Raw genomic sequence first — 12,718 nt, 5'->3', positions numbered from 1 at the left:
AATTAGTCTTTTCAATACTCTTGTGCATTTCCATTTCTTATAAATTGTGTGACCTGGACCTTCTGTGCGCCTGGAAAGCTCTCGTGACAACTCAGGCGGGACCATCTCAGTAATATTCCTAGCTCACTAGGAGCTGGGTGTTAGCAGTGAACRTAGATACCACCATTACCTACAGGTAATGAACCCAGCTTAGCACTTCCAGTTGTATCGTATGCAAACGCTAAAAGATAATGCACAAAAKTACTTTCCTGTGAAATAAAAAATACAATAAAGTTAAGGGCCATGTTTATTTCAGAGCTTTCTGCAAGCAAAATTGCTTTGATACAAAATGAGTTCAATGATACAGTGCTACCATCCATTCAAGCAAAAGAAAACCTCACATTTACATGAATGCACTTTATATTGATATTCTTACAGAATAATAGTTCAAGTATCCAGAATGTGTCTGGCCTCATTGAAAGCAATGGCACAGAAATGCTGCAAGGTATTGGAGTATCATAGGACTGGCAAGTGCTTAATTCACTCTGTGAGTTCTCCAGGAGATGCTGTATAAATACGGGTATTGTGAGCGTGTCTTTGTATTCCTTAGTACTTCCGAGATACATCCTTTAGTGTTGGTTTAGTTAGGTCAAAATGTGTAATTGTGTCTTTTGGCTTTTTCTTTTTTTTTTTTCCTTTTTTTAAAGAAAAATCATGAGGTATCCTTTACTGTTGCCTAATGACATAGTGATAGACCTATTTTATTCAGGTTGCAGAGACTGACTGTACATTCAGTACACTGTACATTCGGTAATTATTTTTAGTGTACTTTCTACACATTACTGTGTACAATTGTTAGTTTACATTAAAACTCTTCCTCCTTCTCACAGGATATGGCATAAACAAAAAAAAAATCTGACAAAAATTATACACATAAAAGAAGAAGACAAATACACAAATAAGGCCATCTGCAGAATTAAAAATCCACCTCCTGCGATATTTCACAATAATTTCTACACAATATTTTACATCTTAGAAACTTAAATATTTATTGCAAAAGTAAACGCCTTTACAGAGCCAAACATATTATCTCTTCAAGGGCTTGCCAGGTTTGCTCGCTAGCGACCTTCTTTTGGGAGTTGGAATTTTGGAAGGCTTTACTGATCCTGGCCGAGAACCTGCTCGGGGCGTCGCTTTGCTTGCAGCAGGAACAGTTTCTGACATGTCCGAGCACACCGACTGGATCTCTGAAATGTCAAAGTCGGAAGCATCGCTGCCCCGGCGGCTGCTCGACCTGCTGCCAGCCTTGCTCCCCGCTCGGCTCGCGGATCTGCTCGGAGTTCTGCGGGGATCTGCAAGGAGAAAAGCAGCCGGGTGAGGAGGGCGAGAGCGGGAGTGTSTCGGGCAGCCCCAGGAGTGACCCGGCCCACAACCGAACCTGGAGGGCTCGGCCAGGCAAACGGGATGGGCCTCAAGGCAGCCCTGCTCTTAGCAACGCTGCCGCCTCCCCCTGAAGAGGGGAAGGGAGAGAGCCGATGCCGAGACACAGGTAACTTAGGCACTAGCCCAGCCCATAAACAACGTGTTATCCCGGCAGCCTTGCTTCATCTATTAGGCATGYGGGAGATGTTTGCCAAACAGTCTCTCCTCTACCATTTTCCATGCTATGATTCAGAATTCAACATCTAGCACCTTTATTTTTTAATACACACATTTGAGATGCAGATAAAAATGCACTGGTTTGAGATGTGTACCCTCAAAATCATATATAGGCAAGCCACGAGTASAAGAAGGAAAATCATTCCCCAATCAAGGAGTCATGAGTAAAGGAGGTTTCTACAAGCCTTTTGAAGTCAARGCCTGTCCAAACAATGCATCATGAAGAAAAAAACCACAGGGATTTTAGACAATAAACATCAATGTGGTTTTCCATAGTTCCCTAATTGTTTACTGAATCTTTGTGACCCTGACAAACCAGGTTCTCTGGATAAAGAAAGTCAAGTTGAAACTGAAATCTTGGGTGCTTCCTTTTTTTTTCCAAGTCAGTAACAGCTTAAAAAATATGCACTACTTGAACAGGACTCTTCGGTACTGCTCAGAGTGCTGACGAGCTATGGTAAGGTGGCCACTTACTCTCCATCCTATTTGAGCATAATTTGGACACTGTCCAGAATCAAGTCCTCTGGTTTCATGTAAATGCCCCTGTCCTAGCTCCCCAGTCCAGTGTCACACTGGACACGGCTCCGCAGTCGGGGTCCGGTGCTTGCACGTGGCGCTGCTGCTGCTGCTGCACGGGAACCCATGAGCAGAGCACCCCTGTCCTGACCATCTGTCCCCCCAGCCACACGGATGTGGAGGCAACAGGACTGCGCCCCTCCAACTCTTCCCAAGCACCTTCCCCACCTCCTGACATGCCCCACAGGGGGAAAAGCTCCAGCTTTAGCTCAGATCAAGCTCTTAAGTCAAGGCACTTACCTGCAAATTGCGCTCTAACTCTGGTGGCTGCTGTTGACAGTATCCCACTGTCCTCTCCAGACTGGAAACCCTTCCCGGAGATATAGCCCGGTAGTCTGAGCTTACTGCCTTGAATTGGAGTTCCCTGTGCAGAAAAGACCAGGGTTGTTTCAGTCACCACTCCTGAGGATAAGGCCTGGTGTTAAGCAGCAGAGTTTCACATATGGTCACCTTAACTATGAATCAAAGCTAGCAGTGTGAGTCACTGAGGGGCTCTTTTGTGGGTACTGAACAGCTCTKAACATCGCTCTAGCAGCGAGTATTCAAAGTAGCCCAAATGTACAAAAAAAAAATCACTCAACAGTCTGCTTGGCATTAATATTTTAGCATTCTTTGTGTATCAATTCATATAATAAAAAGAGAAAGGTTGCCCTTATAATTGGTCAGACATAAGATTAGTTGATGGTACAGGACTTAAGTTAACAGAGACTAAGTTTTTTTGTCCATGAAAACTGATTCATACATCATTCTGACTGCAGTTATAGGGGCTGAATGCATTTGTTTCCATTTGTTATCATCTTCGTGGTAAMACAAAACAACATTGTCTGAAATGTCTCTGCTCTGTAGCTTTATCTTGCTTGTTTTCTGTTTTCTTTTGGAAGGAGATCCTGATTTGCTGTTAGTCCCAAATGAGGAGATTCTTTCAAAGTCACTGGAGTTCAATCCTTACATGGCCATGTCCTTGTGGACAGAAAATACTTCCAAATGTTTCAGAAATCCACTAAAACTGACCTCAACCCCACTGGCTCCATTTATAATCTGAAACCTTGGAGTTTTTATATAATAGAAGTTCACTGAAACTACACACAGTAGTGACAACAGGCGAGAAATACAGTGCTCCCATCTGAAATAAGGGCCAATTCAACRTAATTCAATGAAAATAACACAGCCTTCCATGCCTTTAAACCCTGCACATGTATCATGGATCTTTAGGGTACCATCAATTAATCTTATAATTCAGTTGCCACCCAGGAGATGAAAGAAAATTCCCTCTAGCACCAGACAACTGATTCAATGTTGAGATCGTGGTAATCACTGGAAGCGACGGTCCCGTGTGCTGGAAGTGGCAGAGCTGCCTGCAGTGCCCACAAGCAACACGGCCACTCGCACAGAGACGGGGGGAGAAGCTGGTTACGCGAGGGAAGGGCTCGCAGAGGTTATGGGAACCGAGCACTGGAAAGTGGCAGACGCAGAGCAGGAGTCCGAGCGTGGATCTGTGAAGAGCAGATGCAGCAGAGGYGGTGGCAGAAGGAGCTTCCCTGCACTGGGGTGTCTCTCTAAGGCAAGGCAAGGGGAACTGTGGCAGTGGGGTGGGCAGGTCGAGCAAGTTGCAGGCCTGCTGCTGGCTCTAATGCTGCTAGAGAAGGTGCCTGGGYTCCAAGCCCTGCTCAATCACCCTCAATGCCATCTTCAAATTACAGAATCAAAGAATGGTTGAGGTTGGAAAGGACCTCTAGAGATCATCTAGTCCAACCCCGCTGGACACGCAGGGTCACCCACAGCACAGGGCACAGGGCTGCGTCCAAGGGGGTTTGAAGATCTCCAGAGAAGGAGACTCCACAATGTCCCTGGGCAGCCTGTTTCAGGGCTCTGTCACCCTCACTGTCAAGAAATTTTTCCTCAAGTTCCTGTGGAACTTTTGGTGCTTCAGTTTGTGGCCGTTTCCTCTAGCTCTATCAGTGGCCACCACTGCAAAGAGGCCGCCCCCTCCTCCTCACTGCCTCCCTCGAGGTATTTACAGACGCTGATCAGGTCCCCCCTCAGCCTCCTCTTCTCCAGGCTGAACAGGCCCAGCTCTCTCAGCCTTTGCTCATATGGCAGATGTTCCAGGCCTCTGATCATCCTCGTAGCCCTGCGCTGGACTCTCTCCAGCAGCTCCACATCCCTCTTGTACTGAGGAGCCCAGCACTGCACACACTGCTCTAGATGTGGCCTCACCAGGGCTGTGTACAGGGGGACGATCCCCTCTCTCGACCTGCTAGAGATACTCTTCTTAATGCACCCCAGGATCCCGTTGGCCACCAGGGCAAATCTCGACTGTGCTGCGAGCAGCTTCTTCCTTAACTCATGGGCTGGAGGTGACACCAAAGCTCCTTTCCTCTACGGCACCAAAGAGCTACCTTATCACAGCAAGGATTGCTCACTACRTCCCTAAGCTGTGCTCTCCAGTGCTGGAAAGATTCGTCTACCCCAGTCAGTCTTTTGTGCCTGGATGTTTCTTCATTTAGTGATGTTGTTTTGGAGATGACAATTTATGAAGCTTATTGCTGCAGTTCATTAATATTACAGGGCGTTACAAACTCAAAGGAGAATAACAGGTAAAGACAATCTCTGAAATATCGGAAAGGCTATACAAAGAAAATGAGTTTTCTGTATTTACTCATACAGATCTCTGTATACTGTTATGTACAACTCTATGGTTTATGGTCAATCATYTGAACTTCAAGCATGTATTCATTGAGACTGAGTTTTCTTAAAAGCTAAAAACACGTAAGGAACAGAACAGGAAAGAAAGTGTGAGGAAAACAGGAAAGGAAAGAAATAATTTCACAAAGGCCTTAAATAAAGACAATGGACTATTAAAACACAAGGGAAACTGCAGCTCTGAAGCACTGAAGCTCTAGTGACAGCTTTAGTGAGGGAAGGTCAGTAGACTAGGATCGCTGTCCTTACTGTACCTCTGCAGATGACCCTTGACAGTCTGAAGATTCTGATGGCTTAGAAGGAGTTGACGTTTTGCTGTTTGTCAACCATGGTTTACCATAGTTGCGTGTTAAATGCTGGGGTGTCTGTGTGAAACAACGGTAAATCACAATATGAAGGACAGCAGCGGGAAACAAGGTCACGGCGAATACTCAGGCTACGGGAGATCAAATCTCCCGGCAGGARTAAGAACTAAGCAGGAGGAGCTGATGTTCTGAGAAGTGGCGGTGGCAGCACTTAGCCCATTCCCAAATGGTCCGTTAGCTCACTTGGCACCTTCACTGCCAACAGCTTTGCTGCGGCAGTGCTGCCAAGCAGGAGCAGCAGAGRAGGTTCGCCGAGGACCTCTCTCAGATGCCCACAACCCCGAGCTGTGCCGTAGGTGCCTCCTCCCCGCGGCCAGCGCGGACCCCGCGAGCCGTGCTCCTCACCTTGGGGGTGCTGCCCGCGACGGGCGGCGCGGCGGCCGCCTGGCCGGCCTGGCTCGAGAGCGACGTCGATCTGTTGGGGGAGCCCCCGCGCGACGAGGGCCGCGACCTCCGGCCCCGCGGCCGGAAAGCGGCCATGCTCTGGCTCGCGCCGTCGGCCAGGATGAACTTCTCCCGCAGCTCCACGTTCGTGCGCCCTTTAGCTGCGGCGGAGCAAAGAAAGGTGCCGCCTTAGTCAGAGSCAACGGGGCCGCGAGGCCGCTTACTGACATTTTTGCCATGCCGACTCTAACACATTTTACGCGTAAATAAAATGCATTACTGTGCAATGCATTTATTTTGGACACAGAAGAGTTTATGTGCGGAACTCGCTTATTCTAATACTTGATGCCAGCAGGAATGAACCACTGTCAGAGGAAGTCAGCGTGACAATGGAATGCTCAACGTGCTAAACCGGTGTTAATCCATCAGCTATTGATACAGAGACACAACCTGACGAGCAGTTTTGCTAACTCTACAGCTACTCATAGTAAACAGTACTTGCTTGAATGTTGCAGGAGGAATTGCTAAGTACAAATTACCGGAAAGCAGCAAACATATTTCTTTGAAACTATGGAATGAGGTAGTTTGGCAACATGCAATGATGAACACAAAACCAAAACTATCATGAGGTAACTGGTGATTGAGCACTCACACACACACACAAACACATGTGAGATAATGGTCCAAAAGAAGAGATGCAAGACATGTTAGCAGGTAACTGGGTCGGTTTGAATGACAGTTGTTTTTGAAACACTCTTCAAGCGTGTCAAAAATAATTAGCTCGCAAAGCACCAGCCCACACAGAAACACATCAAGCTGAATGTGATGGGTGAAGCATATTGTTAAAAATATATATATTCAAAAAGTAGGAAAGAAATGAAGAGAAAGGAGGAGGAGAAGAGGAGACAAAGAGAGGGGTTTGCCAACCTATAGTAGGCTGAGTGGTAATTGAAGAGTTTGATTCCGAACGTAACATTTTACTCCCGTGATGATGAACTAGAAAAAATGACACAGGATATGGGTCACATTAAAGAAAATCGTTAGCAGGAGAAGAAATCAAGTACAGCAGCTGCAAATGCAAGAGACTCAGAGCACCAGGCCAAAAGACAGAACTCGGAGCAAAAGCTGTCTCTAAGTGCTCTTCTAGTTCCCCTAAGCAAAAGGAACTAGCACTCGAATAGACTCTGCTGTAGTCCCACTTGGGGCACTTATCTGCTGACATAAAGAAGTAACATAAGCTAAAACTGTTTTACTTAGGCTTAGCACATTTTAAGCTGCCTGTCACAATAGTTCTTTGAAATTTGAGTTATTTGAACACAGAAGGAGCTCTGCTRAAAATGCAGATTTGCTGCGCAGGACGCTTAAGCAGAGGCTGAACCTGCTCCACTGCCTTCTACAGGATCAGGGATCCTGAGCAGGACTGGGCACCTACACAGGACCTGCAGCGTGTCTGGTGTGGGGTTTGGTGTGTCTGGGGTGCCTGGCAGTCCCTCAGCTCACGGTGCTGACTGACACATCTGCCCTTCCTGTGAAAAAGGGGCAAGGTCTGACAGCAAATATTACAGCAGTACCTAAAATACAGAGCCTGTTAGAGAGGGAGCAGAGAGGGAAGAGCTGGCAAATCGACTTCTAAAGGCCTCTTTGCCTGAGGTTATAATAGGGACTTCTAATCAAYGACTTGGGTAGTTATTAATTAGTGTAGCTGTCCATGTCAGCTCAAGTAGGACACTGAACAACAGCCTGCCTGCCAACAGAGAACAGAAAAAGGTTTGATGGATGTCAAAAATAATCAAACCTTTCATGAATCTGGATATTTGATGTCCCACTACCTTAAACTTTTGAGGAATAGCAGTAAAAAGCTATAAAGGATGGCTCTGCAGGCATACGTGTCTGCACAGCAGTAGCTTCTGCAGAAGCTTTAAGAGGTAAATCAGAGTAACTTTAACATTGCCAGCTAAAAAGAATTACCTCATTACATGATATTCACTCACTCCAAACATTAATAGTCATTACATACTTTTCTTTTTTTTTTCAGTTTTACTGCTTTTCCTCTTTCCCCAAGTTGGACTTGCCCCTCTCCTGGCACCTTCATGATCAGCTTCCTTTGCATCTCCTGGGAGTGGTGCCAGACAGCGCCTGCCTGCACCCTGCTCAGGCAGCCCGGCTGCCAGAGGGAGCTGCCTCGTTCGTTCATTCATTCATTCATTCATTCATTCATTCATTCATTCAGTAGCTCTCTGCTGATGAGCAGCACATTTCAACTAGCTGCCCTGGGGAGCTCAGAGGCAGAGCACTCCCTCCTGCCCAGAACAAAAAGCCTTCCTGATCACAGCATCTCCCATTCCTTTTGCACAAGGTTCAGGACTCTGCACACTGGTTCTGGGGAGAAYGCCATGAGAAGGCAGCACTGCAAAGGCTGAGCCTAAGAACCTGCGTGCAGTCCCTGGCCACAGGGGGCTCTATTTTTTCCCCCTGGTGGCAGTTTTTCATTTGATTGCCTCATTTTGATTTATGGCATTGAAACTTCTCTCCYGCTGAGAGGATTTTAGCAGACATTTCTCTGTCTTATTTCTGCCAAGTGATACAAGCAGCTTCCATTGCCGTAAGCTCGGTCTGGGCTAAGTTCAATCCCTAGTTATGTCAGCCTGAAACTGGAGGCACTGCGGAGAAGACACTGCAGTTATTCCAGACATACATCAGTGCAAGTGGACAGGATCTGAACCATGGCATTTAAAGTCTACAAAAACAGAACATTATGGGACATTTAATGAGTTGGAGTTTACAGGACTGGCATTTCATACACTTCAGTCTCTAATTTGACACAAGGAACACTGCTACTCTTGACAGTGCCTGCATCCAGGCGACTATCTGCGTGTCCGTTCTGACAGCGTGGCCACCTACCCCTGCAAGGATCGTTCTTCACCAGGAACTCGTCGAGCGCCATCCAGCCGCCTCCCACGCGGACCATGACTGTGCTCCTCAGGATCCGCACGAGCCGCAGCTGCTGCGAGTCACCAAACTGCAACAGAGACAACAGGATGCTGAGCCTCCCCCGCGAGCCCTTCAGAGCTTACAGAGGCTTTTCAAGCTGATGGGTTAAAAGTCAGATTTTACAAGTTTATTTTTTAATTTTATTTATTAGTAAATGCTCCAAACTGAGATTTATTTAGGCAGATTATTAAAGCTGTTAAGATTTCAAATCAAATGCCGCTGCATTAGTCCAAAGGAGATGCCAGGACGGTAAGGAAGAATCTCAGGTTTAATTTTGTGCTTGATTCTCACATCTCTGATGTTGTGAAGAAAGCAAAATTAGTCACACAGTCATTTAATTGATTGTGATCTGCATTAGTGAAGATTTATGAAGACACACTCGCATTATTTCATTATGAAAATGTGAAGCAAACTCCCTTCTGCAACCATCAGATTTTTAATGCAGTCAGCTGAAGAGAAGGCAAGTCCTGCTTTAAATGATCACTARGTGGGCTGGCAATTCCACTCACTCAGGAGTGCTGCACTTTTCCATCAACTGACTCATTACTGCAGGTGTCATGTTGGTCCTGGTCACTGGCCAGCTCCATGTRGAGAAGGGGATGTTAGGAGAGCAATGAGGGATCTTTAGCTCCTGTAACTGTCCTTTGGGATAAGCTGCTTGTCACCCCTCTAACTACGATGAGGCTATTTCTTAATTTTGCAGAAYTAGGACATGCTCAAAAAGCCCATTTCATACCAACTCTTGAGTTGCACGAGCCAATTTTTCCTTTCTAGCTGATGGCTACACCTAGGGTGGCTCCTGCTCTTGTGGACTGCATAACAAAACCTGGATCAACTACCTCAGTTTAAATCTGGATCAGGAAAAAGGGATCAAAATGTGGACCCCGTGATCTCAGAAAAGCTAACCAGACAAATTCAGTACTTTYTAGATGATGCCACTAAAACGTCAGGCCAAGTGCAGTGCTCTGACACACAAGTGTTTGCAGAGCACTGGCTGAAACCAAGAGAGTCCAATACAGATCTGTGCAGGAATCTTTGAGCCCTGGAGAAGGCTGACCATAGCCCAGCCTATCTGCTTGCTCCTGTGACGGGACTGAAATGCCTTGAAGGCAAATCCCCCAAGTGTGCTACCTTAGAGGAGTTTCATGGTTTGATGCTGCTTAAGCCGAGGAGAAAGATTAAAGGAATATTACTTTTAGGAACCAAACAAAGCAAAGCTTGCCACTGAGTAACAAAAAAAAGCTGGAAATGAGGAAGTTTAAATGAGCATTATCTGTAAAATTTATATATATATATATATAATGCACTCAATATATGCGTAATAAAGAACCATTTTACATATACAGAACAGAGAAACAAAAAAAAAAACAGCATCCAAATCTATGCCATTTATTTTCATTGGATTGTTTCAAAAGAAATTTTTTTTCTAGAAATCCTAATGATCATCTCTTTTTTCCCCTTTTTTTCACCTCCTTCCCTATCCCACCTTAATTGCCCATTTAAACCCTGCCAGACAAGTAGACCAGGGCTCAGACAGCACAGCCTTTGGGGGCTGCCTGGGCTGGGGGCAATTCAGGCAGCAGAGCTTTTGGAGAACTGCACAGAGGCTTCTCTCCAGGCAATTTTTCCTACCAGCATCACATCTTAACCTAAAAATCATAACTTGTTATCTTGAGTACTCCGCTACAAAACGGGAAACTTGTAAAATAGTATTTTTAAATTATAATTTAAATATCTACGATTTTTATGATGTCAGTTGCTGCTGACCATTATCTGGTTCCTTTAAAAGTAATCTCCTTAATGCAAAAATGGTCAAGGAAAAAGCAGGGCAGGGAGGCTCCCCAGGAAGGGTTGGTTCCTGAGCAAGGGACACCACAGCTGGGCAGCAATGAATTAGCTGAAGATGAGGGGATGGTGGGAGGACTGACCAGTGCAAGCTTAAATCACTACACGTCAGTGGGGTTAGAGGAGAAAAAAATAAAGAGAGGCACTTCATAACACATTCCACTGGTTTATACCTGATTTCCCAGGAAGAACTGATAAGGAATGAAAAATGGAAGAAAGACACAATTAGTTTTCAGGAAATTCTCTACAGGTTTCTAAACACATGCAGACTAACACATTAGACATTCTACATAAGGTATCTAGTTCAGAGATGAGCAGGTAGCTAGCTCTCCAGAGACTGAATATTGAAGACTTCTCAAGGCTTTTGTTTCCTTCCCATTGCTGTTTGGTCTTTTAAAATCACCTAAGAGTATTTAATAAGCTCTTGCAGCTAAAAAAAATGCGTGTCTCATGTGAAATTGTTCTGGTTATTGAGTCTAGGGATAGCAATAACTTCTCTACAATGTGATACACATATTTTTTTTCTGTGATCTAACTTGTTCTGTAGATCTAACATACTGCTTGCCCTTTACAGATGAAGAAAGAGTGTGCTCCAATGAAGTGACAGGTGAAAGGGGAGTATAAGTGCTAGAATATACTTTGGCCATACATTTTTGAAGATAACGTAATACCATAAATGAAAATATCAGTCAGTGTTTTTATAATACTAAAAGAGAACCAGCTACAGTTTAAACACTTTAGATAATCAGACAGTAAGTTTGCATTTGCAGGATCTGCAGGATCTGTTTTATTTATGTATATACACAGTTGCCTTTTGAAAATATCCAATCATTGAAAATAGCTTCTGTGGTTTCAGTAGAAATTAATATATGCAGCAGCATTTACCTATAAGAATAATTCATATAAAACTGAGACAGACTGAAAGAAAAATGTCATACGGTATTTCTGCAAATTAATTGAACCTAATGCCCTGCATAGCCATGTCATATGGAGAATCTTTAAGCTGAAAGAGCAAAGGAAGTCGTTATCAAGACTTACCCTGTACTTGTTATCCCCAATCTGTTCCACTTGGAATCGCTTTGCACATTTACATTTGGCTACCTGCCTTGTAACCTTCAAAAACAAACAAAAAAACAGAACTGGATAATTACTTTCCTGCTAATATCATGGTTTGTGAAGACTTAGATATGTCACTGGAAAACTGCAAATTATATTGACAGGAAAATCCCATTAAATATTAGAGACTGTGACTACAGTGGAATGGGATTTGCTATCCATGGAAGCAGGGGGTGTACCTCGTCTTCAATCTTGTCGGCGTCTGTGAGAGGTTTGTATGCATCCTTGTTTGGGTGGAGAGCTGCTACAAATTCGTAATAGTCAATATAGCCATCACCATCTCTATCAAAAATGTCCGCAACCGCACTCATTTCCAGGCGGCTTGTTGGGAATTCTGTAGGACAAAAGACAACAGAAGGTAAGTTTTTGGCTTTTCAATCCCATTACAATTATTGACTTTATCACAGATAATTTTATGGTTTTGAGGAACTAGGTGGAAGACAATGTTTATCAAAATGACTACAAAACTTGGAGGACTAAAATAATCTTTTTTTTTTTTTTAATAAATGAGCTTTGGTATAAAAAGGAGCATCCTAGTGTGGCCTGAGGAGCAATGCACAAGACAGGGCACAGGTGGAACTGTAAGACAGATATTTTTTATAGCATTCCTGACTTCCAAAGCACATAAAATACCAGAGATGACAGGATAAATTGTTAATGAGGAGAGGCCAGGCAAGAATGGTGAAGTTAATGAAATGTGGACTGCAAGGCCTTTGCAGGTGAGGAACATGGGCAGTTTTTGGGAAACCCTCCTTTAGATCAAGCTCATCAGCAGCGGAATATTAACATACATAAAGATGTTGTAATGGAAYGGTCCAGGAAAATTTCACGATGGTCAATAGGGATTAAATCATGTACAGATAAACTGATATTAATTAGGCAATAGTGTAAACGTGACATTTGTGATCTCATTTACAACAGAAAAGAGATCTTAGAACTAAAGGAGGGATCTTAGAACTAAAAGGAGTTTCTAGACTCCAGAAATAAGTAAAACAATGGCCATCTAAAAATTATAGTGAATGACTTGAAAGGAGAAATCTGTGCCTAACACAATGACCTGTGCAGCATGCACTACAAACAAAATAAATTGTCATGAGATA

At 44.3% G+C, this 12,718-nt stretch overlaps 1 protein-coding gene across 1 annotated transcript in view; it reads right to left on the bottom strand.

Moving 5' to 3' along the window:
- Positions 1–338: 338 nt before the first annotated feature.
- Positions 339–12,718, bottom strand: part of DST (dystonin) — a 105,793-nt gene continuing 93,413 nt past the window's right edge. The window contains exons 55-63 of the mRNA XM_026034273.1: positions 11,798–11,952; positions 11,541–11,615; positions 10,676–10,693; positions 8,568–8,685; positions 6,594–6,662; positions 5,628–5,827; positions 5,172–5,282; positions 2,455–2,578; positions 339–1,331 (exon numbers count right to left, since the gene is read on the bottom strand). Coding sequence (XP_025890058.1) covers positions 1,066–1,331; positions 2,455–2,578; positions 5,172–5,282; positions 5,628–5,827; positions 6,594–6,662; positions 8,568–8,685; positions 10,676–10,693; positions 11,541–11,615; positions 11,798–11,952 — 1,136 coding nt within the window. The 3' untranslated portion in view covers positions 339–1,065. The remainder of the gene's footprint in view (positions 1,332–2,454; positions 2,579–5,171; positions 5,283–5,627; positions 5,828–6,593; positions 6,663–8,567; positions 8,686–10,675; positions 10,694–11,540; positions 11,616–11,797; positions 11,953–12,718) is intronic.

The sequence above is a fragment of the Nothoprocta perdicaria genome, unplaced genomic scaffold (assembly GCF_003342845.1).
Source record: "Nothoprocta perdicaria isolate Ctin4 unplaced genomic scaffold, notPer1 scaffold_141, whole genome shotgun sequence".
Taxonomy (NCBI): domain Eukaryota; kingdom Metazoa; phylum Chordata; class Aves; order Tinamiformes; family Tinamidae; genus Nothoprocta; species Nothoprocta perdicaria.
Note: the sequence above shows the minus strand (reverse complement) of the source record. Positions and strands in the feature narration are given on the sequence as shown.